We start from the raw sequence: 26,248 nt of genomic DNA on the forward strand, positions 1-26,248 counted from the left end.
TGGAGATTTCACTTCATGCTCAGCACTCTAGTGGACGTGGTGAGTAAGAATACTCAGCTCCCACAATCATGACTTCCTTTCAATGTCTTTCTAGGGTTTTACTGATATTTTGCTGGAAAGAGTCATGCATGGAGGAGCCAACATTACAGGTTTCCAGATTGTCAACAACGAGAACCCTATGGTTCAGCAGTTCATACAGCGCTGGGTGAGGCTGGATGAAAGGGAATTCCCTGAAGCCAAGAATGCACCATTAAAGGTAACAGATAAAGCCAAGGCCAGCTTTTCCAACCATCTGGGTGTGGTCTTCATATACTTGCAACCATCCTGTGGTCAAGTGGTCTTCCCTCAGAAATGATTCAAAGAAGCTACTGCATTTGAAAAATAAGGCACAAAACAAAGAAGCTGTAGAGAATGAGATCTGAGAATTCCGGGTTTGGGAATAAGTTAACTTAATTTTTTAATGAATTTCATTTGTAATATGCTCATACCAATTTACAATATTGCAAGAACCTGAGCCAGGCAAAGGGTGGGGGCAATGGGAATAAGTGAGGAAGACTGATAGCCTGAAACAGAAAATTAGATTTTACATTATTTATGTGATTGCTTTGTGTTAATAAGTTCCATGAATCTCAGAACACCCAGGTGAATTAGGCTCTAGTACAGAGTGTGTGTTGCCTATATGTGTATTGAACAGAAATGTTTTCCTGCCTGCAAAAGTATCTTTAGAAATAATTAGATTGCCTTAGTTACTCATTTTCACAAAATCAAGATAAGACTATTAAAAGCAGAAACTCATGCTTAAGGTGCATATTTCCATATATATATTCCCCTAGGGCTAGAAATCCTATTATTTAAAAATCAGGAATTAAAACAGATAAATTAGAGGAAAGCTACTAATATCACACAAAGGCTCCTTCAAATGTACTTTTTAAGTAACTCATTCCCTCAGTACATTGATTCAAGTATGAAAACAACTTTAAATTCTTCCTTCCTGGTATAGTGAAAGTATGTGTCACAGCTGTGACACCAGATGAGGGATCAAGTAGAGTGGGAACCTTTCCTTAAAAAAGGGACATGGAGGGGGGAGTCTCCTTTCTCATGGCTTTAAGACAGGCATCTTCACATCCTTACCCTCTGGCAAGAATAGAGGATAACAGAGAATACAGACCAGAGAAAAGGAGATACAATCTTTACCATCTGTGTAGGTCCACTCTAATTGGGTCACACTAGAAAGTAATCCAAGTGGAACTTTAATTACACACTTGGTATGTCCTAGAAAAGTTGTGAGCTAAACAAAGTTTTATGATCAGTTAAGTCATTCATTAGCTAAGTGGTACCCTGTTGGTGTAGGAATTATACATGCCAGATTTCTCCAGGACAGTCTTGTTTCAAAATATTCTACCCCATGATCAGTTATCCTAATTTGCTTCAGTTAATATAGCCACAGTCCCTGTGAGGGATCATTTTCTAACAAATCTTTTTTTATGTACTAAATAGTATTTATCCTTTCACTACACTTAAGTAAGTTTATATGAGAGTACTTCAAAAACTTCACAGGAAATGAAATTGAATGCTCATTTCAGTGCCAAAAACTTTTGAAATCCATGCATACATTTTTTATAATATGCATTTTCCATAAACTTTTTGAAGGCCTCTTGTACTCATGCATTTCAAAAAATTTTATACCAAAATAAGCTTACCTTTTAATTCAATTTTCCAAGAACTTTTTGAAGTACTATTACACAAATTTAGATTTTCATAAAATTTCCTATGTGCATTGCTTTATGGTCCTTACATGTAGCTGATAATAGATGAGATAAATTCACTTATTTGAGATTTTAGGAGGGTACCTACAATGTGCCAGGCACTAGTAGGCACAATAAAACAGACAAAAATAAAGAGTATGAAAACAGTTCTACAAAGTAATTTATGCCTGTGCTGAGATACAATTTGCACAAAGAGAAGGAAGAAATCTCAGCTTTGGATTATTCACTGATGATATGGTATGGATAACGTAACGTTCTAGAACCTGCTGAGAAGAACTTTTCTGGTTTATAAGTAAAAGCCCTTCAAATAAGACAAATATTTAAACAGATAGTTATAACTTTCAGATTTCCTTGCTTAGTACTAGTCACTTCAGAAGCCTGTACTGAATGAATCAGACAAAAAAAAAGTTCACTTTAAAAATTGGTGTAAAGTGTCATTGATTTGGAAATAAAATTGTCTAAAGATTAAAATCCTGATTGCTTAATTTAATCTGTTTTAGAAACACTTCCTTTTAGGGCATTTTTCAGAAGGGGGCATTCTCATGAATTGGTCCTTAGAAGTTAAATAAAGTAGAAAATTAAACGGTTTTTATGGCATGGCTTAGAAAGGACTATATTAAGATTGCTGACAATTTATGCAATCTTCTGGAAAGAAAACCACCACTATGTTGAGTTTGCACAGGACAACAAAAGACACAAAGATTCTTCTTCACGAAAGAACATATGGCCCCTGTTAGTCATACTTGATGATTTGCTTCTGAAAGAAAAGTAGCATGAGAAATGTCAGAAAAGTAAATTGATAGTTGTAGAGACAACCATATACTCACTCCCAATTGTATTTGCACATAATATATAGCAAGAGAACTCTCTCTAGGACTTTTAAAAAAATCAGCAATATTCTATATTCTACCAGTATTTGTCAGCCTTACAGAATGTGTCAGCTCATTTTAATCATACTTTGTTGATTTGTTTAATGAAAAACCATCTACCATTTCAAAATTGCAGGTAATCAAATTCCCTATATTAAGTGACTTCATCCCTAGAAGAGCATAGCAATATATCCAAGAACAGAAAATAAATATTCTTGCTTGAAAGAGATAGCATCATGGAGTATTGCCTATGAATTGTCAACATTATCAGATTTAAAACTCAATAACAATTGCAATTTGCTATAATCAAAAACCAGCTTTACTTTTTGTGGCCCCCCCCAGGAAACAAAACTGATTTATTGCTGGCCACAGGTCCTAGCTCACTAGAAACATGGTCCGGACAGAAATGATTAATGTTCCCCTCAAAATTAATTTCAAGCTAACTTAGCTATTTTCATTTTCCCCTAAGTAAACACTAGATCTGAATTTTCTATTATAAACAGCAATAACCCAGTCTTGCTTTAGGATATGCTGTTTCCTCTCCCATCTATATATGCCATCCCTTAACTTCACATTGTAAAAGACCTGGGCTTTTAGTAGTCACTCACTCAATGTGAAGCACAGTTTGGAGAGCAAGAGAGGGATTCCCTTGAGCCATTTCATCTTAATAATCTTAACACTTGCACACATGAGGTAAAAGGCATTTTCCTAGGATGAATCAAAGCCAGGCTTGCCAGAGAGATCTCTTGACTCAAATAATTAGAAGAGTGACTTCATAGAGCAAGAGGTGGCGATGAATGAAAATTATAAGGAAGAGGCAAGTTTTGAGGATGTCACTCGTCATGCTATCTTGTTTTCCATGCATCTATTTCAGTATACATCTGCATTGACACACGATGCGATACTGGTCATAGCAGAAGCATTCCGCTACCTGAGGAGGCAGCGAGTGGATGTGTCCCGGAGAGGCAGTGCTGGGGATTGCTTAGCAAATCCTGCTGTGCCCTGGAGTCAAGGAATTGACATTGAGAGAGCTCTGAAAATGGTAAAAGACCACAATGGGTCACTGCGGGGCCAGGGGTTGGGGGGATAATAGAGACACCAAAAGATGAGACTTGGATCTTAAGAAAAGACATACTAAAAGGAGTAGGATTGGAGTCTATAGAATCTTGGCATGTGCAGATAGGATGAATATAGATATTTATTCACCCAAAACTAGAAATCTAAAAATAGGACATTCTTTTTAAAATAAAATCACATTATTTATTGGAAAGGCAGAGCAACAGAGTGAGAAGGAGAGACACAGATCTTCCTTCTACTGCTTCACTCCCCAAATGCCCACAACAACCACCAGGGCTGGGCCAGGCCAAAGCCAAGAACCAGGAACTCTAGCCTGGTCTTCCACGTGGATGGCAAAGGTCCAAGTACTTGGAGTCATTTTCCACTACTTTCCCTGGTGTATTAGCAGGGACCCAGATCGGAGGCAGAGCTGCTGGGACTCAACTCAGTACTCCAGTATGGGATGATGGCATCACAACCTGCTGCGCCTCAACACAGGCTCCAAACATTTCACTCCTGAAACTTGAAAAATGTGGGGTTGATGCTGTGGAGTAGGGGGTAAAGCTGCTGCCTGCAACCCTGGCATCCCATATGGGTGCCAGTTCTAGTCCCGGCTGCTCCACTTTCAATCCAGCTCTTTGCTATGGCCTGGGAAAGCAGTAGAAGATGGCCCACATCTTTGGGCCCCTGCACCCACATGGGAGACCTGAAAGAAGCTCCTGGCTCCTGGCTCCTGGCTTCGGCTCAGCCCATCTCTGGCCATTGTGGCCATTTGGGGAGTGAACCAGCAGATAGAAGACCTTTCTCTGTCTTTCCCTCTCTCTATGTAAACTCTGGCTTTCAAATAAATAAATAAATCTTAAAAAGAAAATATAAAGAATTGAAACAAAAATTTTTAAAAACTTGAAAAATGGCAAATTCAGAGCAAATGTATGTTCATTTCTGTACTGTACTGTGGATAGTAAACAGAATTCAGTAGTACCCTCAGAAGTTATGGACTAAATGTATAAATAGTTTCAAAAAATTTCAAACTTTCTAGAAAGATGGTGTTTCATACAGAGATTGGGATATTGTGTGAGACATTCCTAATTTCACAACAGACATTTAAAAGAACAACAGCATCCTCTGGCTCATCAGACAAATCATTAGCCTGGATAGAGTGCGGAACTGAGCCAGCATGGTAGTATTAATGTTGCCAAAAAGAACACTTATACTGTTCTACAAGAAGAAATGCAGGAACATGATACATTTGTAGGCCTACTTAAGAGCCTTTTGCCCAATGCCTCAAAGAAAACGCCTGTAGAAAAGTACAAGGAATCAATGGAAAGACAGTCAAATAGGTCACTTGTTTTTACTATTTACTGGGTAGGGGATCATTTAAGGCTCCAAGCAGTGTCTTTTGAACAGATTCCATTATTTACACTAGGAGCAGCATCACCCATTCATTGCACTTTTCCAAGCAAGAGCTCTTTCCTGAATATTTTGCTTTATGCCTGCCTCATGTGCCTGCATACATTAAAATGAGCCTTCAAGAATACAAGAAACGCTTATTTTTCCTTATTTAATTATCCTGATGTTTGGGACATCCAAATAAACAAAAAGATAGGCCATGATAAGATAATTCTGTGTATAACCCAGCAATGAGGAATTTGTAACAGCCTCATAGCGTACATCATTCTGTGTAGTTGGCTCGCTTACTGCTGTCTTCAATTTGCCAAGTTGGAAGCATTCAATCAAAAGGGGTTAGTAGCCCCTGTGTCTCTCTCCAAGAAAGAGATATGACTCATTCTCCCATCATGCAGATTTTGATGTCATTATGTCAGTTCCCTAACAAATGCCCTAAGTGTAGTTTTATGGAGGTAGCACTACACAATTTTGAAGAGTAGTTAATTAAATTCAACCTTCACAGCGGTTACAAGATTTGTATTGTCAGGTGAAACAGAATGATGAGTGAGATAGAAAACTCCCTCAGAATGAATCAGAAGGATTTTTTATCAACAAAATCTCAAGGGATAGGAGCCAGCATCTCCAAATGACTTGCCATGTATGACACAAACAACCACCTTCCCCAAATAAAGAACTGGCTACCAGAATGAAAGACAAGAAATTAATTCGGCTAGAAATAATTAGATTGGTCACAGTATTGCAAAGAAAAATTTCTGCACATCTAACTCACTGATAAAGCTCAAGCTATAAGGCAGATAGGTAACTTTGCTCTCCAGGCCTCCACACACAACTAAAAGGATGCTTTACCTCTTTTACAGGACCCCTCCTCCTATTGCTCTAGAAAAACTAGAAAGCATCAACCTTTTCCAAAAGCAGACACTAGAATTGCACAGGGACTGGGAGGGAGGCTGGTCTAAAGTGCTGAGTGTTTTATCATATTAAAAGAATTCCCATTTTATTTGAGTTCATTAAAGTAAAATTGTAGAACATAAAGGCACTCCTCATTGTGACTATCACGTTGTTGTTTCTCAATAAGTCATTCTCTCTTCATTCAAAGAAATCTGCCAAACAAAATTACTGTCTGATAGGGGTTCCTAAGGGACCTGTGCTAATGAATAAAACAAGACATCATTCATTGACCAAATATTTATTGATCACCTATAACCATGTATCAAGCTCCATATTAATATATGAACACAAGAAAAGATGAGGGAGTCCACATTTAAATTGCAATATCTAAACAAGTGCTTTGAAATATTTGAAAGCCACTTGCAGATTGGATAATCATTCTCTCCACAATCTGCAAGTATTGCCAAGATCAGCTTTAGCCCTTGTCTGCTGAAATATCTGTCCCAAATTTAAAGTCATTGAAACTTGTTCAATAAACATGTGTTGAGCACCTGCCCTATCCCAGTCACTATATTATTTGCTGAAAGCACAGAAAAAGAATGTTTCTCATCTTGAGATGTTGTCAGTCTAGCAAAAGAGTTGGAAATAGAGAGGAGGTTAGAATATTCTGGTTAAGACCTATACAGGGTGTTAAGAATTAAAGAAGGGATCCCAGATGGGACTGTAGAAAACTGTCACTGACATTCAATACCAGACCACATCTTTAAAAGCAGATTCCTCTCTTAGTGATAGTCCAATTCTACTTCTACCCATTAACCATTAAAATCATGGGGTCTGGAATCTCTTGGATATATTTTGCCTGTCCAGTTCATACAGCATATTCAGATAGGCTGGATCTTTTGAAATATATTATTTTTTAATTTTATTAATTTTCATTTTATTTTAAAGTCAGCGAGAGAGAGAGAGAGAGAAAAGGGCGGGGGAAGTCTTCCATCCACTGGTTCACTTCCCAGATGGCCACAAGAGCTCTGGCTGGGCCAGATGGAAACCAGGAGGGGCCCAAGTACTTGACCCATCACCTTCTGTCCCTAAGGGAGGGCATTAGCAAGAAGCTGGAATCAGAAGTAGAACCAGGATTTGAACCCAGGAACTCTGATATAGGATACAGATGTCCCAAATGGCCTCTTAACTGCTGCACCAAACACCTACCCATAGAAATATACAATTGTTAATGAGACTTGAATCCCTTGCTATTTCCACTAATGAAGAATTTCCTTAATAAACTCCTTTGCCATTGTCTCTGCCCTAATTCCTCTCCAAGAATTCAATGCTCAAAATGGAGTATAAAGAGTTCCTCACAGCATGCATTGGTCCCATCCTACTGGATAAGTAATTTGTATCTCAATCAAAAGTCCTTTTATTTAGAAGTATGATGTCACTTTCTCTGCAAGCCTATGCTGACAATAGTACTTAGGTTGGTTCGGTCAGCTGGACAATTATCTTGCTTCCAGTTAGTTATGTTGGAGAATTTCTCCTTCAACAGAAACAGGTTCCTACTAATGATGTGCAAAACCCCTTCTCCTTAAAAAGATGGTTCCTAATATTTGACATCAATTTTCCCTTCTACATCACAAGCCCATTTACCTCTGACAGCTTGTTGTTTTCTGTGAGGGAAAAAGTATTCCATTCTTTCTTTCATTCAGGATAATGAGAAATTCTTTTTCTTTGAAGCAAAATCTTTGACCCTTATTCAACAGACGAGTAGTGCAAGGGGTTAGCAATGATGACATATTTAGACAGGGTCTTTCATCCGGTGTTCTATACCATAAAATAGGTAAGGAAAGCTCTCCTCCCAGCAGAAATGGCCTCCTATTAGTTCAAAATACTAGGCCTACATCTATGAAAAATTGTGGCATACACGAAATCTGTATTTAGTATCCCAAAAAGGTATTAAGGCTTCCAGAATCTCTTTCTTGTCTAGTGCACCATATACCTGGTCCATTAGACTTGAAAAATCTCATCAGTCTTTGGATTGTTCTTCAATGGCTTAGCTCTCTGCTACATGTCTGTAGCCAGGCAGAGGTTCAATAAGAGGGCAAACTCATTTCTATTGCTTTAGTAGCTGGCAAATGTGTAACTCTCTCAAAAAAGTAACTAAATTAACTTTTATTAATAATAATAATGAATATAGCTAGGATGTATTGCAGTGCTGACTACTTGCCAGACACTGTTCTCAACACCATATATGTATAACTCATTTAATCCTTCCCAAAAATCTGAGGGGTAGTTACTTTAGTACATATCACTTTAAAGATTAGGCCACAGAGGTTTTAAAAATGCATTAAGGAGTATGGCTAAAGTCTTCCAGTTAGTAAGTGATAAGGCTAGGAAATGAATCCAGGAGGCCCAGAGCCCAAGTTACTGAAATCAGATCATGTTCAGGTATCAGGGATACTAACATAAGACACACCATGGTTCCCAAGAAGCTCACAGTTTAGTAAAATACATTAGCTTGGAGTAGCCTGAAGAATCTTCTTCAGAAAGAACTAATGGAAATTTCAGGCCCTTGAATAAGTGGTGGTAGCATTGTCACCATATAGGTAACTGCCTCTCACTCAAAAATTCTTAACTTTTTCAAAGCCATACCAAGAAAATACTGTGAATGAAATGAAGAACTGTATAGACTTGATCTAGTGGATAGAGCTCAATGACTCAAGATAAAAGTTCCCAAGATTTCAAGATCTGACATTGAACCTCATCCCAGAGACCTACAAGGCAATAATGAGATGCTATTTACAAATTTTACACTTTTCCCTTTCTACCAGGTACAAGTACAAGGAATGACTGGAAACATCCAATTTGACACTTACGGACGTAGGACAAATTATACCATAGATGTGTATGAAATGAAAGTCACTGGTTCTCGAAAAGTAAGTAACCAAAATGGACATCCAAAGAAAAAGTCTTTTCAAGGTTGACAGCACTCAGATGCAAGAAAATAGATATTAGGAAGCACACACAAAGCAAATGCCCACACATCATTTTTGCTTTTCTATTTGGTGAGAAGTATAAGAAGATATGATATGCAGAGTTTTTTTGATAATAAAAATGATCCAGCCATACACTTTTTTGAAGTTTAATCTTTTATTTGTGGTTCTAATCATTGCATATTATTATTTATTAATAATATGTATTATTATTACACAATTTAATATGTATAGTTAATCTATAGGGTTTTTTAACTTTTATTTAATAAATATAAATTTCCAAGGTACAGCTTTTGGATTGATTACAGTGGCTTCCCCCCCCCATAACTTCCCTCCCTCCAGCAACCCTCCCATCTCCCACTCCCTCTCCCATTCCATTCACATCAAGATTAATTTTCAATTCTCTTTATATACAGAATATCAATTTCGTATATACTGAGTAAAGATTTCAACAGTTTGCACCCACACAGAAACACAAAGTGTAAAGTACTGTTTGAGTACTAGTTGTAGCATTAATTCACATTGTACAACACATTAAGGACAGAAATCCCACATGAGGAGTAAGTGCACAGTGACTCCTGTTGTAGACTTAACAATTGACACTCTTGTTTATGGCATCAGTAGTCACCCGAGGCTCTTGTCATGGGTTGCCAAGGCTATGGAAGCCTCTTGAGTTCGCTAACTCCAATCTTATTTAGACAAGGTCATAGTCAAAGTGGAAGTTCTGTCCTCCCTTCAGAGAAAAGTACCTCCTTCTTTGATGGCTCTTTCTTTCCACTGGGATCTCACTCACAGAGATCTTTCATTTAGGTCTTTTTTTTTTTTCCCAGAGTGTCTTGGTTTTCCATGCCTAAAATACTCTCATGGGCTCTTCAGCCAGATCCAAATGCCTTAAGGGCTGATTCTGAGGCCAGAGTGCTATTTAGGACATCCGCCATTCTATGAGTCTGTTGTGTATCCCACTTCCCATGTAGGATCATTCTCTCCTTTTTAATTCTATCAGTTAGTATTAGCAGACACTAGTCTTGTTTATGTGATCCCCTTGACTCTTAATCCTATCATTATGATCAATTGTGAACTGAAATTGATCACTTTGACTAGTGAGATGGCATTGGTACATGCCACCTTGATGGGATTGAATTGGAATCCCCTGGCACATTTCTAACTCTACCATTTGGGGCAAGTCAGCTTGAGCATGTCCCAAATTGTACATCTCCTCCCTCTCTTATTCCCACTCTTATATTTAACAGGGATCACTTTTCAGTTAACTTTAAACACCTAAGAATAATTGTATGTTAATGAAAGAGTTCAACCAATAGTATTAAGTAGAACAAAAAAATACTCAAAGGGATAAAGTATTAAGTTGTTCATCGATAGTCAGGACAAGGGCTGATCATGTCAATGTTTCTCATAGTGTCCATTTCACTTCAACAGGTTTCCTTTTTGGTGCTCGGTTAGTTGTCACCAATCAGGGAGAACATATGATATTTGTCCCTTTGGGACTGGCTTATTCCACTCAGCATGATGTTTTCCAGATTCCTCCATTTTGTTGCAAATGACCGGATTTCATTGTTTTCTACTGCTGTATAGTATTGTATAGAGTACATGTCCCATAATTTCTTTATCCAGTCTACTGTTGATGGGCATTTAGGTTGATTCCAGGTCTTAGCTATTGTGAATTGAGCTGCAATAAACATTAAGGTGCAGACAGCTTTTTTATTTGCCAATTTAATTTCCTTTGGGTAAATTCCAACAATTTTAAAGGGAGGATTTCTCTCCGAGGCTGGTCCTATAAAAGTGACAGAATCAAAAGTTATAAATAGCTTCTTGCAATAAATGAAAAAAATCACAAATGTTATAATATGTTGTTATTTAATCAGAGTCTTCCAGAATATGTAAGATTTTAGCAAAAGAATTGAAAAACAGTTATCTTTCCACTTTGTCAACTAATCTATCAAATGGACTCTGGATAAAGTACCTTTATCTATAGCTGAATTCCATATGACCACTCTACTTCTATCACACTAAGGGTTGAGTTAGACATGAAGTGGCAATTTAATATGCATCTGATAAAACCCCTCAGAACATAAAATATATTTGTGCCATTTCTATAAGATACTCACTGGTTTCCCAGCCATCCTTCATCTCCCAGCCAATAACCCTACAGTGACACAAATTATTTAATAAAACATAAGCAAGGGTGAGGTAGAAATGGGAACTCCCAAGATGAAGGAACAGTGCATCTGTGTGTGTCAGTGATGGGGTACTGGTGGGAGTGGAAAGACAGAGGGAGATAGATGGATCCTTATAAAGGTCAAAATGCTTTAAAAAAAAAAAAAAAGTTCCATTCTACAACAGCACTTGAATTTCTTGCAGTACTTTTTGAGTGAAAAATACGCATCCAGGTCAAACATGTGCTTTTTCTAGGCTGGCTACTGGAATGAATATGAAAGGTTTGTGCCTTTCTCAGATCAGCAAATCAGCAATGACAGTGCATCAGCAGAGAATCGGACCATAGTGGTGACTACCATTCTGGTAAGTGTGGACAGAGGTAAGCAGGCTTTCCATTCAGCAAGATTGCTGTATTCTGAAAAGCATTATTCAGCAGTAGGAAAGACTGAAAGCTCAATCAGTGAGAACTTCCAACAGGACATCTCAGGAACCCCTTGCCATGACAAGAACGGGATGTCATTTTTTAAAAGAAGCAAAGAAAGAAAAAGAATATTAATTTGGAGCAGTCTCAAAGATAATACTCCTCTTTTTACCTCCTCACCCCATACATCTGATATTTCTGGACTTGAAATCTAATTCATTGTGAAGGAGGCAGCACTGTGTGGAGGACAGAGCAGATCACTAACCTATATAACCTATATAACTCTGGAAGTTCCAACTTCTCTGACCCTCATGTTGTTGTTGTTGTTGTTTAATTTATGGAATGGGTAGAATAATAATCTCCTACCTATGTCACAAGACCATTTCAAGGTACAATTTACCATATAAACATTGTCTGCAAGATTCAAAGTGCTATTAAAATGTGAGATAGTATTTTAATTTATTTTTATTTTTTTTCCAAAAGCTTATTTGTTTTACTGAATGAAGTACAACCCTGGCTTAAAAATAAGTATGCCACTAGGTGTGAAATTGTGATTAACTGAATGAAAACTTAGCTCTATTTGACCTTTCATTTAAATATACATAGCAAATACTCACTTTGTCCAAGGTACTGTAGTGGGCCCTAGGGATAGAAAAAACATGTAAGCTACAAACTTTGACCTCAAAGATCACAGTGTTTCCCCAGAGCTTGTCTGGGCTGCTTCTGGATCAAACCTGGAAAATTCTGAGAAATCAAAAGCAGTTCACCTTCATGTAACTAAGGGAAATACCTCTGCCCAATTTGACTAAATCAAAGACTTTACAGGCAAAAACTGATGCCTCTTTCAAACTCTGAAAAAGAACTTAAATCCTCCTCTATTTCCCTCAATCATCAGGTAGGAACTGCAAGGAATATGTGACCCAGTGAATTGTCAGTTGAGGCTCATCTGCCTATTAAGTTAAATACTTTCAAGGCACTTTTCATACACCAAACCTCAATAGACACAAAGGGGAAAGTATTAATTTTATTATCTCTTAGAAAAATACTTAAGTAATCCTTTGATCTTCCTTTTGATCCCAAAGGAATCACCATATGTAATGTATAAGAAGAACCATGAGCAACTGGAAGGAAATGAACGATATGAGGGCTATTGTGTAGACTTAGCCTATGAAATAGCTAAACATGTAAGGATCAAATACAAATTGTCTATTGTCGGCGACGGGAAATATGGCGCCAGGGATCCAGAGACTAAAATATGGAACGGCATGGTTGGGGAACTTGTCTACGGAGTAAGTTTATTTTCAACTGTGCTATCATTTATTTCTGTGCTTTCTGATGAACAAAAATAGATGGTTCAATTTTCAAGTGCATCACATATCCAAGTGTACAGTTTTCATATAGGCTGCAAAAAAAACATTCTATTCAACAGTTGAATGCTGTAAAGGCAGGGTGTCAATGTCATCCTTTGGGCAACAGGATTATTTTACTCAAAGGAAAGTAGAAGTGGGGAATTTTATTTGGCAACATTCAGCACAGCCTGCCTTCTATTGAAAACCTGTTCCTTCTGTATTCTGTGTCTCAGGCAGCAAAGTCACCACCCACATAGTTGCCTAAGCAACGTTGCCCAAGCAACCCCATCATCTTTCCTTATTGTTACCCTCATACCTAATCAGTTACCAAATCCTACACATTTTACTCTTAAGTCTTTAAAACCCAGACACACTCTTCATCCTCGCCATCATTATCTTAGTTAAGGTTCTTACCATTTGCCAGGTACTGAAATTGGGTTTTTTTCCTGCCTCTGTTCTTACCTGGCAAGTCAGATTTCCACATTACTATAATTTCCCACTTTAAAAAGTCAAGGATAAAATTCAAATTCCTCCGCATAGCAAATAAGGCACTTCATAATCTAGCACCCGCCTACCCCTCTAGCTTCATCTTGTACTCTTTCCCCTCCACACTCAATGTTCCAGCTATAGCAAAGTATGTACTGTTCCCTGAAGATGCTGAGCTCTCACTTACAGCATGCCTGGAATTACTTTTGCCTCTCTTCCGCCAACTACCACCACCTACTAGTCCTCCAGAAGTCAGGGGTGGGACCTTTTTCAGGAAACCTTCCCTAATCCTATCTACTTGCCTGCAGTCTGAGTTAGATGTCCCTGATTTTAGCCTCCTTACAGTGCTGTTTGCATTCATATAGTACTTCCGAACCTGTACTGGTCAGCCGCCCTATTAGATAAACTATGAATTTCTTGAGGACAGAGACATATCTGATTCATTTCAATATCCCCATGCTTGGAACATGGAAGTTCAAGAATTACTTTTCAAAATGATGAATTAATAAATGAATAGGATGGCTCCGCCCAGGGCTTGGCCATGGGCCAAGCACAAAAGATAACTAGGATGTTTAAGAAGAGTATAATGGTATCTTTAGAGTTTTTCAGTAGCTTATTTTTAAGTTGGGCTTTGATTGAGAATGCCAGACATTCAGCAGCTCCATGAGGCATATGGAGATAAGCAAAACTGGATATAAAAATTGCCCATCAAGTGAACCAATTGCTAACCAAAATGCAGGTAGTATTGACAGAGACTTAGTTCTAACAGAGAAGCATTATTTGCAACAATCAGTCCCTGTCTAGAAAACAAATAAGGGGAAGACAGAGGAATCTAATGGGTAGAGATACTGAGAAATCCCATCTGACAGGAAGCAAAGAGCGGTTATCTGTTGGATAGTGCTCAAAATGGGAACAAGCAAGAATAAGATATAGCTCTCTAATCCCAAGAGAGTAGTAGGGTCATGAAGTAAGATTTTAGAACTGGGCCGTGGCTCAATAGGCTAATCCTCCGCCTGTGGCGCCGGCACACCGAGGTACTAGTCCCGGTCGGGGCTCCGGATTCTGTCCTGCTTGCCCCTCTTCCTGTCCAGCTCTCTGCTGTGGCCCGGGAGTGCAGTGGAGGATGGCCCAAGTGTTTGGGCCCTGCACCTGCATGGGAGACCAGTGGAAGCAACTGGCTCCTGGCTTCAGATCAGCGCGGTGTGCTGGCCACAGCGCGCCGGCCACAGCAGCCATTGGGAGGTGAACCAACGGTAAAGGAAGACCTTTCTCTCTGTCTCTGTCTCACTGTCCACTCTTCCTGTTTAAAAAAAAAAAAAAAGGATTTTAGAACTGGCCTTTGGGAACAAGCACAAATCTAGAAACTCATTTCTAAAAATAAGGGCATAGAAAGGTAACTAAGGCTGGGGCCGGCGCCGTGGCTCACTTGGCTAATCCTCCGCCTGCAGTGCTGGCATCCCATATGGGCGCTGAGTTCTAGTCCCGATTGCTCCTCTTCCAGTCCAGCTCTCTGCTGTGGCCCACGAAGGCAGTGGAGGATGGCCCAAGTGCTTGGGCCCCTGCACCTGCATGGGAGACCAGGAAGAAGCACCTGGCTCCTGGCTTCGATCAGCGCAGCGCCGGCCGTAGCGGCCATTTGGGGAGTGAACCAACAGAAGGAAGACCTTTCTGTCTCTCTCTCTCATTGTCTATAACTCTACCTGTCAAAAATAAATAAAATTTTTAAAAAGGTAATTAAGGCTTAAAATGAGGATGGACTCGAGGTATCAAAACTGAGCCACCATCCTGTAGTCAGACAAGCAGCAAGGCAACTTGAATCTGAGCCCCCTTCTATGGAGTAGACAATCATCTCCTGTCTTAGGTCAAGATTAATCCTGGGAAGTGGGATAGGTTGAGTTGTAGATGAGATTTGAGTGAAACCATCAGTGAGAAAGAAGATAATTTCTAATGCCAGAGAGATCTGAACGAGGGGCAGAGTACATGACATAATTTGTGAGGACTCTGAGAGACTCCAAATCATCGTGACACAATTCTAACCTCTTATTTTACAAGTTGTTAATAGGTCTTCTGTTGTCTGTCCCTCCTCTCCCCAATATCCAGTTCCCAAGAGCTTTTGTCTTGCTTACAGCTCTCCCCTGCTTTTAGCACATTATCTGATGCATAGTAAATGCTCATTTTTTTGCTTTAATGAATCAGTCCCTGGCATACAGTAATTCCCTAGACAATATTCATCAATTTGAGTTCATGGTGGGAAATAATCCTATAATATTTTTATTATACATTATTATTAGCTACCATCTGACATATAATTACTGGTTGCCAGATACTGTACTAAGTGCTTAACTATAGGCATTATGTAACTTAATCCTCAAAACATGTCTCTGAGGAATGTACCCTTTATTAACCTCATTCTACATGTAAGAAAATTGAGGCTAAAAGGTGAAGTCACATGCCAAACACCAAAGACCTTGAAATGACTATCTCAGCCCATTCAGGCTGCTATAACAAAATACCATAAATTGGGGGCACACATTTGATCTAACAGTTAAGATGTCGATTAAGACTCCTGTATCCCATATCTGAGTGCCTGATTTTGAGACCTGCTACCAGGTGCTGACACCAGCTCCCTGCTGATACAGACCCTGGGAGACAAAGGTGATAGTTTAAGTAGTTGGGTTCCTGCCAATTGCATCAGAGACGCGGACTGAGTCCCCAGCTCATGGCTTTGACCTCAGCCAGCATCAGCCATTGTAGGAATTTGGAGAATGAACCAATGGTTAGGAGCTCTTTCTCCCTGTATATCTGTTTCTCTGTCTCTCAAATAAATGTTTTAATACTAAAAACTGGGTAGCTTATTAAAAAAGAGAGAGAGAGAGAAACTTCTCTCACCGTTCCAAATGCTGGGAAGTCCAAAATCAAGGCAAACTTAGTGTCTGGTGAGGGCCCACTTTCTGGTGTGTCCTCACTTAGTGGAAAGGGTGAGGGTCTCTCTTGGGTCTCTTTTATAAGGGCACTAATTCCATTCATAAGAGCTCTGCCCCATGACCTAATCACTTCCCAGAGGCCCCACTTCCTATCACCTTAGATGTTGGAATTTCAACATATCAATAAAATTCCAGAGAACATTCAGACCACATCAAGGGTACAATATTTTGCACCCAGATCTTTGATTATAAAGTGGGTGCTGTTTAACCATTATACTATACCACCCAATAGACACAGTACGGTTTCAGGCCCATCCCATCCTGAAAGATAGTCTAAACTTACTAGAAAGGCCTTTGATACCTTAGCATTCTGGAGAGAAGATTGTTTGGCCACAGCAGCACAGCAAGAAATTGACAGTGTCCATTTCTTCTGGCCCAGGGTATCTGACATGAGCTATAGCATGAGCTGTACCAGCTCGTCACATCGGAATGTCCAGAGTTCTCAAAAGAAAACCTGTCATGCTTTCTAAACAGATCAATGCCCTCCCGGCATTCAGCAAGACATTAGACATAGTGATATAGAGCAAGACAGATTTCCTGACATTGTTCAAAGATCATTTTCTCACTGGGTTTTGGTTTCTCCTCTGGCATGTCATCGGCACTGCACTCATTCAATTTCCACATGGTTGTTCCCCTTTCCAATTCCCTCATTTTTTGTGAGTGAAAGAGTTTGAGAACTAGAATGGCTTATTTGTTTTTGTAATTTAGATGTCATCTCTGCACTTCTGAATAGTTAAACATTCTCCTGGAGGAATCTACTCATCTTGTCCCCGTAGTTCTTTCTACTAAAGACAAAAGCAAAATAGCCAGGGAAGGCTCTTCTGGAAATGTCCTTTTCTCTCCCATGAACTACAAGTTTCCGATACTTTCTGAGCTTGCCACACAAGATGATTTCAGAGACCTGACAGAAAACAAACCCATTGAAATGGACTGCCTAATTCAACTTTCCTCTAAAACCCATGGTTATGAAAAATAGACATTCTTATCCTGCTTGGAGTAATAGCTGTTAGGGAAGATGATCTCATAAGCTAAATGTATCTTCATCTTCATTTAGAAGTTTTAATCTTTCAGCACTGAGAAGTTTCCAGCTACTCTGTCAATGAGAGAAATTGAGAAAAATTACAGCACAGGCTTTCATTTCTGGCAGGTTTGCTTCTTGTGGTTTGCAAGTTGCTTAAGAAAGAGAAGGGCCAAAACCCCTAATGATTTCCCTAAGTGTTTATAGAGCAAACGGATGGAGAACTGGGAACCATTTCTTGCAGTGAACATGCAAAGTACACAGACAGGTATTGCTTTACCTTTAGGGTATTTTCTCTTAGGCTTTTAGCATGTAAAAGAGATCAGAGCAGGGAGAAAAATGAAGACAAAGATGAAGAAAGCTTTGCAAAGAATATTTCCGTATCTACCATATGATTTTAAGAAAAAGTCAAAATGAGTTAAATCTGTTAAAGAATGAAGAAACCAATCAGCCTCTTTTCAGATGATTCCTAATTTTTTCCTCTAAAAGAAATTCAAATCAAAGTTGATGTCAGGGCACCTTGTATTTCTAAGAAGTCTATTTTTGAAACCAACGTCAGTAGGATACAGTGTGCCCCATTATGTAAGCCCTTCAGAACATTATGGACTTGAAAGTGTCCACCTGCTTTGAGCAGTTTTGATTCAGAACTGAATGTCTGTAATATTACCACATGGTAATTGTCTCAGCTCAAATGGATTACAGACCAGAAGTCTTTATGGCTACCAAATAGTGTGTATTTTAAGATGACATTTGAAAATAGCACTTGGTTGCTAGCAGGGCTCCTTAGTATATTTTGGCCTGTCATTCCATTCATTTTATCCGTGACTCTGGGGATTAGCCAGGACTAGACAAGAGAACCACCCCTACGGTAAACTAGGAAACCAAAGCCTGATAGACAGGAGTGCAAAAGTGATGGCAGGATTGTGATAAAGTCATACAAACAGCTTGGCAATTCAGTTTCCATGACTCTCGGTCTACTACTCTCTCCACTGGGACACACTGGCTCACTTTGGTAAGCTTGTTGAATTATGGGAAGATTGGTGGCATATGAGTCAGATACGGCATCCTTGACTCACTTCAAGGGACTTACATTCTAGTTGAATTTTAAGCTTTTCTATCCAAGATACCTATCCTGCTTAACTGTGGCCTCCAGGATAATATAACACACACCTCTAGGTATCATTTAAAATATATGGGAACCCCATCGAGACAGCTGGGGAGTTCTGCCCTTCCAGAGGAAATATTACCTAACCACCAAAAAAGAGAGGCAGGAAAAAGGCTAGGAAGAAATTGAGGACCTAGTTAAGATGATGCCTCTCAGTGGGCAGCAGCCATGTTCCTTACACTCCTAGTGCTTAGAACTAAGGATAAAGGTAGGGGAAGGGGTTACTTTGGGAAAGGCCAGACATGCTACCACTCAGGTTTCTGTTCTGGCTTAGAAAATGGAAGAGAACTTGGAGATGACCACAAGGCTAGGGGTACAGTTGATTTTAGGTCACATTTCCTGAGGGTCCCCAGACTCCATACTCCCAGGACAAATGGCAATTTTACAGATTCTATTCACACTAACATTTCTCAGCCTAGAAAAAATTCTCTTAGGTTATCACCATTCTGAGATAGATTCATTTTCTCATTTTCTGCTGAGAAAGGCAAAAAGTTGATCCATCCTATCTAAAAGGTAGTGAAGCAAGCAAGGGTCCAGTAACAAATGCCAAGTAGTCTATTCTTCAGGTGATTACATTGGGCTTTGGCAGAAGCACGGATGATTTGATTTAAAATGTCCCTCTCCTTCAAATGATGCCTATGAAGTCCAGGAAGGAGCATTGATGACACATGGAAATCTGCCATTCTGAGATGCTGGAAAAATATTCCCAACAAAATTTAGTCTCTCAAGGCCTTCCTCAAGCTCTAGGGACACTCCTTTATTTTCACTTTGTCTTTAACTCTCTCAGTTCTCCCGAGGACAAGAAATTCTAATCGATAGATCCAGACTGGGACATCTGTTCTGGAGAAAGAAATGAGGAGATCCTGTTGTGACACTGCTTGTTGTTGCACAGATTTAAATAGACCTCATCCCTTTCTCCAGATCTTAACAATCGCAGACAGAAAATATCCCATAGAGTACATCCAATAAAGCAGTTTAAGTCCTGTTCCCCAACACACAGCAATTATATTCCTACTGACCAGCGTGATTCTTCCCCATTCCTTTCTCCAACATATTTCAACTTCCAAAAGAAATATTTGTCAAAGATCACAAGAGCCTATGGTTGATACAGGGATAAGGGATCGGGTCATGTCTGCTTCTCAGATAAGATACGCTACCTTATGCTTTGCACAACAAGACACTGTCTGCTCCCTCTCTCCATCCTCTCCCCTGCTTTCATAAAGAGCTTTAAAATGGTAGCTGACAAGCTGCTGCTCATGCGCAGTCTCCAGGTGGGTAACAAATTTTCTATCAGCTAAGCAGATGGGAAGGCTTTAAGATATCACAAGCCTTCCAGCTGAAAGAATTTTTAAAATTACATTTAAATATCTGCCTAAAACCTGTGAGATTCCTAAGTGCATCATCCCTATACGTATGAGTTTGTTGGTTTTTAAGTTTCATGAAATTTACAACTTTGGCAGCCCACCTATGAAAGGGATTATAAATCCCCTCAAGCTAAATCCCCTCCAATAATGCAGTTGCTCTGGGTTTGCCACTGGTGAGTGGAAAAATCAAACCTAATTTAGTGTGTTTACTGAGCCCACACAGCCACTCGTAAGCCGCTTGATTAAAATCCTTTAAGTAGTCAGAATGCAAGAAAAAGCACTAGCAAACTCTTACCCTGAGCTCTTTCCATTTGCTGGTTTTTGTCTGTCAACTGGAGCACCCTCATAACACCTACTTACCCACCTAGGTTCTGAAAATGACTTGCCTACAGCTGTTGCCTGCACAGGCAGAGGCTTGAGGACAAAAGGCTGCTGGAGTGGTTCAGGACACCACAAGAGAGGCACTTCATTACTGAGTCAAAATTTCACCTACTCCCTAGCCCCATCCATAATTCTTCAGGCTCTCTCCCAGCCACAGCTGGCTTTCATAAGAGCAGAGACCAAGAGTACAATCCATTCCGGGAGTTGGCTTTTTCAGTTCTTCATCAATGTTGGCTTCCTTGTCTTGAAAATAACCTTTCCCCTCCATCTGAGTGCTATGGTAGAACCAGGAGGGCTAAATGGGTATTTGGGGACACTTATTATTGCTCCTCTCCATTCCTTTAAGACGTAAGTTCATAGTTCCACAAACATTATACCAAGCGGGCTGGTGCCACGGCTCACTAGGCTAATCCTCCGCCTTGCGGTGCCGGCACACCAGGTTCTATTCCCGGTCGGGGCGCCGGATTCTGTCCCGGTTGCCCCTCTTCCAGGCCAGCTCTCTGCTGTGGCCATGGAGTGCAGTGGAGGATGGCCCAAGTCCTTGGGCCCTGCACCCCATGGGAGACCAGGAGAAGTACCTGGCTCCTGCCTTCGGATCAGCGCAGTGCGCCGGCCGCAGCGTGCCAGCCGCGGCAGCCATTGGAGGGTGAACCAATGGCAAAAGGAAGACCTTTCTCTCTCTCTCTCTCACTGTCCACTCTGCCTGTCAAAAAAAAAAAAAAAAAAAAACCATTATACCAAGCGTATCTTAAGCCCTGAAATAAACAATCATCAAAACTACCTTTAAATATGGAAGAGGGGATAGTGGTGGTGGAGGGTAAGGGCTTCTCTGTGGCTGGCTCTGAGCAGATAAGATGGTTCTTCTGCTTTGTCCTCTCACCAGCATACTCATATGCATGGATTTCAAACTTTTTTGCACCAAAACAAACGTATCTTTTAATTCTGTTTTCCATTAACTTCTTGATTGTGAACTCCCCTTGAACAAGAGATGGGAGGAGTTGCTAAGTCTCTTATTTAGCTGACTGTCCTTGGGGCTCAGTCAGTAGCTCCCTTCCTTTCTGTTGCGTGAGCGCTCTTCCACCTGCTTTTCTGCTTTCCCTCTGCCTTTCTGCACCTGAAATAGATATTTTAAAGGTGTGGCATGGGGAGTCGCCTTTTGGAGCCAGGTGTACATCAGTGAGGCTTAATTAAGCACAGGTTTCACGCCATTCTTAGCTGGGGGAAAGACTCCCAGAGACACAAACTCTGCCTTCTTTGAAAAAGTTCCTCAGAAAGAAACAATTCAGAAAAGGTAGAAATGGTAGGGGATAAAAAGGCAAATGCCTGAAGCGAGTAGATTCTCCCTTTTATGATTTCCAAAACACATCAAACTACAAATGGCCTTCTCTGGGCATTTGTTTTGTGGTTGAATGTTCTTGGGAACCAGACACAAAAAGTGCTGCTTTGTCCATCTAGCCACCTCACAATAGTATTTACTAGTGCTTACAATGTAGTGGGGCTTCAGTTCCAGGGCTGACTTAGGGGGCTTTATTTTTCTTTTGAAGGGGATCAGGATTCTCAAACTCTTTTCTACACCCGCTTAAAAATAGTTCAGTTCCCCTAAACTCCTTGTAAACTGATTAACTGACTTTCTCACACAAATGCCCCCTTATTTCTTCCTTCCAAAACAAAGAAGTGGCAATTGCTCCTAGAACTATCTCAAAAAAAAAAAACTAGTTACATTAAATAATTATATTCCAGTGACATCAAATGGGTAATGATCAAATCGTATTTGCGTGTTCTGAGCAGGAGGCAGAGACATGTTGGCAAGAGGAGGAGGCTGCCCTATCTGTGAATTCTCTTGGCATGACAGGACTCTTTGTAGATGACTCAGATTCTCTGCCAGAGAAACCCTGCTAGCTTCCTGGCCTCCTCCATTCTCCCCAGTAGCCTTGCTTTCTAGAACCAGGTCTAGCACCAGGTAAAAGGGTGAAATAGATTAATTTTGTCATTGGCTCCCCTCCAGTTAGCATGAGGAACTGGATAATCAGGAGTCACCTGGGAACAGAGAGGTGCAGCCACAAGCAGTAATGCTGAGTGAGGGCAGCAAGGGAAGGAGAGAACCTGACAGGATCTTTCTTATTCCACAAGCCTTCACTGACTATCACCTATGCCAAGCAGAACAAATGGACTCTGATAGTACAAAGATGCACTATGACTGAGAGAGCAGAATTAAGAAAAAAAAATCCAGGGAAGGGGCATTCAGAGAAGTAGAGCAACTTACAGTCTTTAGTATCAGAGAGCCAAGGAAAGAGGATACATACTCGGGGCCGGTGCTGTGACATAGCAAGTTAAGCCTCTGCCTGCAGCGCTGGCATCCCATGTGGGCGCCGGGTCAAGTCCCAGCTGCTCCTCTTCTAATACAGCTCCCTGCTAGTGGCCTGGGAAAAGCAACGGAAGATGGTCCAAGTGCTTGAGCCTCTGTACCCACATGGGAGACCCAGGAAAGGCTCCTGGCCTTGGCCCTGCTCAGCCCCTGCTTTTGCAGCCATTTGAGGAATGAACCAGGGGATGGAAGTTCTCTCTCTCTCTCTCTCTCTCTTTCTCTTTCTCTCTGCCTTTCAATTAAATAAATATTTTTTTTTAAAAAAAGGGTACATATTCCAAAAGGCTATGAGCAGTGCATATTCAAGGAAGGTCTTTAAATTTGGCAACCAAGTATACAGTTCAAGAAACCCGTTCAGTACATGAGAAGGGCTAGATGTTATATCTCAGGTATAAAAGAAGAAAATGACGTTGCAATAGATAGTAAAGGTAGTTCTTCAAGAAGAATGGTGCTATAAGGAGAAATGTAGTGAGGATAACAGAGTAACCGAATATAAACGTGGGTGGAGTGATTTTTGTTTCTTTTTTGTTAGAAAACAGAATTACATGAGTATGATTTTAAGCAAATAAGACAAGTCAATGGTTTTCAAATTAAGCATTATAATTTCCTGGAAGGCCACCTGAGTCCCGCCCCCATAGTTTCTGATTTCATACACGAGAGGCCTGAGAATTGGCACTTACAGCAAGTTCCCAGGTGACCCTTTTGGGGCTAGTCCAGAAACCACACTTTGAAGACCACTGGGACAGATCAACAGAAAAGTAAAAATTAAAGATGAAAGAGAGACAACAGCTGGAGCTGGATATTATGGACAGAAAATGAGATGTATGGAATGAGTGGAGTAAATCTTAGAGTATCACGTTCTATGAAATGAAAATTGCACAGAAGGAATGGAGGAAGATTCAGCAATATGATAAGAAGGAGAGGGACACTGAGGTGACAGAGCCCATATCAAATGGCCTGCAACTTCTCAGTATAGAAAGAGGCAAGACCATCTGCAAAGAGGATAGGACTGGTAAGGATTAGGAACAGGGAGAATTTGGAAATAAGCATTATTCACAGACTTAAAGGAGAATCTACTTTGGGGTGATACATGATGGGTTTAATTTTAGCAATGATGAGTTTGAGATGCAATGAGCCGCCAAGGTAGATTTGGTCAGTAGACAGTTGGCTTCAATAAACACATGCTTTCTGCAACTTCCACTGGGATGTAGAAGGTGTAAAATATCCTCTTTGCAAGGAAGTATTTTTGTCTGTTTCATCTGTCTTGTTCAGTGCTTCATCCTACCATCTAGAATAGTGCTTGACACAGAACAGGCACTCAATGGTGCATTACGAACCTAATAAGGGTTGATAGAGGTTTATAATTGCAGATAAAACTAGTATATAGTGTATAGGAGAAACCTGCAAGTGAAAATCTGTGGTTAGAACATTATGCTGGTTAAGGGAGTGGGTACTGGAATCTGAAAACCAGGATTCTAATCTCAGCCTCTCAGTACTTCAGTTTCTCCTTCTCTAACATAGGGATGGTAATTGTACCAACATTAAGACTGCTGTGAGAATAAATGAGGTAATATGTATAAGGTGCTCAGTACAGGGCTTCCCACAGAATGAGCACTCAATAAATGTTAGCTAGCTGTTTATCATCTGCATTTCCCCTTACATTAATTAAGGGGCTTGAGTTACCATCGTAATTCAAGGCACTAAAACAGCATTCTTTGAAAAGACAGTCTATCTCAGCCTTCATCATTCTTCTTCCACTTCTCCTCATTAGTAGGAATATTGAGGCATAACTCTAACATGGTAAAAAATTAGTCCACATTGGTGTTTTCATTTCCTATCTGATATACCATCCCAAAGCCTTTCCTTAATCAGAAGCATTTTTCTATGTTTGTATTTTAAGACCTGGATCCAAACTAAGGCCTGCTGCTGTTCTAAAGGAGAACAAAAGAAATAAGGGCAGAAATTGCTAGTGTCCATTTTCATGGGACTATTATAACAACGTGGCCTCTTTTGCCTGAGTTAATTATGTAGTGCACTACTGACATTGATTTTATTGATCTGATACATGTAGGTGCTATACTAATATTTATCACTAGAAAATATAGCTACTCTATACATTAATATGTATCCTTATAAATGTTTTACCTTATTATTGTCCATGCATGAATATATCACATGTTCATGTGTGCAAATATCACAATTATCAACATATTTTCTAGGCATCTACAACTTCTATAGAATCTGTTGCAGTGATAGACACAAAATTAGAAGATTGAACAAAGAACTTATGTCTTAACAGCCATAATCTTGAAAAAATAATTCAGGAATAATACAAGATGGCAAACAGCAAAGAATTATTATACTGACTACTGTGGCCCTCTATTGCCCTTCATGGTGGAGAAGGAGGCAGATACAAGAATTATATGCTATTATGCTTGCGCCTCAAGAGTTTCCAGTCAAATGAGGGAGATAAGACATAAGAGCATGAAAATTAAAAGAAGCAAACAAGAGTTAGACAGTTATATGTCACAAGGGAATGCAAGCTGAGTTGCAAGATAGCAAAAAATATTAGGACAAAAATATGGAGGCAGGGACAGGCATTTGACATAGCAGTTAAGTCATAGCTTGAGATTGGATGCCCGCATCCCATATCCAAGTGCTTGGGTTTGAATGCTGACTCTACTCCTGATTCCAGCTTCCTGCTAGTGGACACCTAACAGGCAACAAGTAGCTGGGTTCCTGCCACCCATGTGGGAGACCTGGATTGAGTTCCTAGCTCCTGGCTTCAGCTTGGCCTAGCCACAGCTCTTGCAGTCATTTGGGGAGTGAAGCAATAGATGGGACATCTCTGCCAGTCTCTCTGCCTTTTCAAATAAATAATATAATGAATACAAATTTTTAAATGGAGTCCGTTTCCCCTAAAGTGCTGTGTCTCAGAGGACAAAACACCAGTGCCCTGCCCTTATTTTATCATCAAGTAAAAACATTGTAGGCCCACTGAATGCTAATACTTTTCTAAACCAAGCACTGACAAATTGATTGGTTGCAGTGATTTAAGACCTTATGTTTCCACTGAAAAAGTATATTTGGTGACAAATAACTGATTGAAATGCTGACTCTAAAAGTCATATATGTATTTGTTTTTCAGAGAGCTGATATAGCTGTTGCTCCGCTAACTATAACACTGGTCCGTGAAGAAGTCATAGATTTTTCAAAGCCGTTTATGAGCCTGGGCATCTCCATCATGATAAAGAAGCCTCAGAAATCAAAACCAGGCGTATTCTCATTTCTGGATCCTTTGGCTTATGAAATCTGGATGTGCATTGTCTTCGCTTACATTGGAGTTAGTGTAGTTCTTTTCCTAGTCAGTAGATTCAGCCCTTACGAATGGCACTTGGAAGATAACAATGAAGAACCTCGCGATCCGCAAAGCCCTCCTGACCCTCCAAATGAATTTGGGATATTTAACAGTCTTTGGTTTTCCTTGGGTGCCTTTATGCAGCAAGGATGTGATATTTCTCCAAGGTTTGTTTCCATGTCATTCCCAGTGCGTCCTTGCATTTTATGGCC

General features: G+C 40.0%; 1 protein-coding gene across 4 annotated transcripts in view; it reads left to right on the forward strand.

Annotated features, from left to right (window-relative positions):
• The window catches only part of GRIA3 (glutamate ionotropic receptor AMPA type subunit 3), a 318,320-nt gene that overhangs the window by 224,505 nt on the left and 67,567 nt on the right, over positions 1 to 26,248 (forward strand). For all 4 annotated transcript variants that reach the window (XR_011385359.2, XM_008273165.5, XM_002720270.6 and 1 more), the window contains exons 6-11: positions 95 to 256; positions 3,510 to 3,677; positions 8,812 to 8,916; positions 11,401 to 11,508; positions 12,649 to 12,855; positions 25,827 to 26,203. Coding sequence is in view for 3 of the 4 variants with exons in the window: in XM_008273165.5 (XP_008271387.1) it covers positions 95 to 256; positions 3,510 to 3,677; positions 8,812 to 8,916; positions 11,401 to 11,508; positions 12,649 to 12,855; positions 25,827 to 26,203 (1,127 nt within the window). In the remaining variant the exon portion in view is untranslated. The remainder of the gene's footprint in view (positions 1 to 94; positions 257 to 3,509; positions 3,678 to 8,811; positions 8,917 to 11,400; positions 11,509 to 12,648; positions 12,856 to 25,826; positions 26,204 to 26,248) is intronic.

Source organism: Oryctolagus cuniculus, chromosome X (assembly GCF_051225735.1).
Source record: "Oryctolagus cuniculus isolate XC-2025 breed Fujian yellow rabbit chromosome X, ASM5122573v1, whole genome shotgun sequence".
In the NCBI taxonomy this organism is placed as follows: Eukaryota; Metazoa; Chordata; class Mammalia; order Lagomorpha; family Leporidae; genus Oryctolagus; species Oryctolagus cuniculus.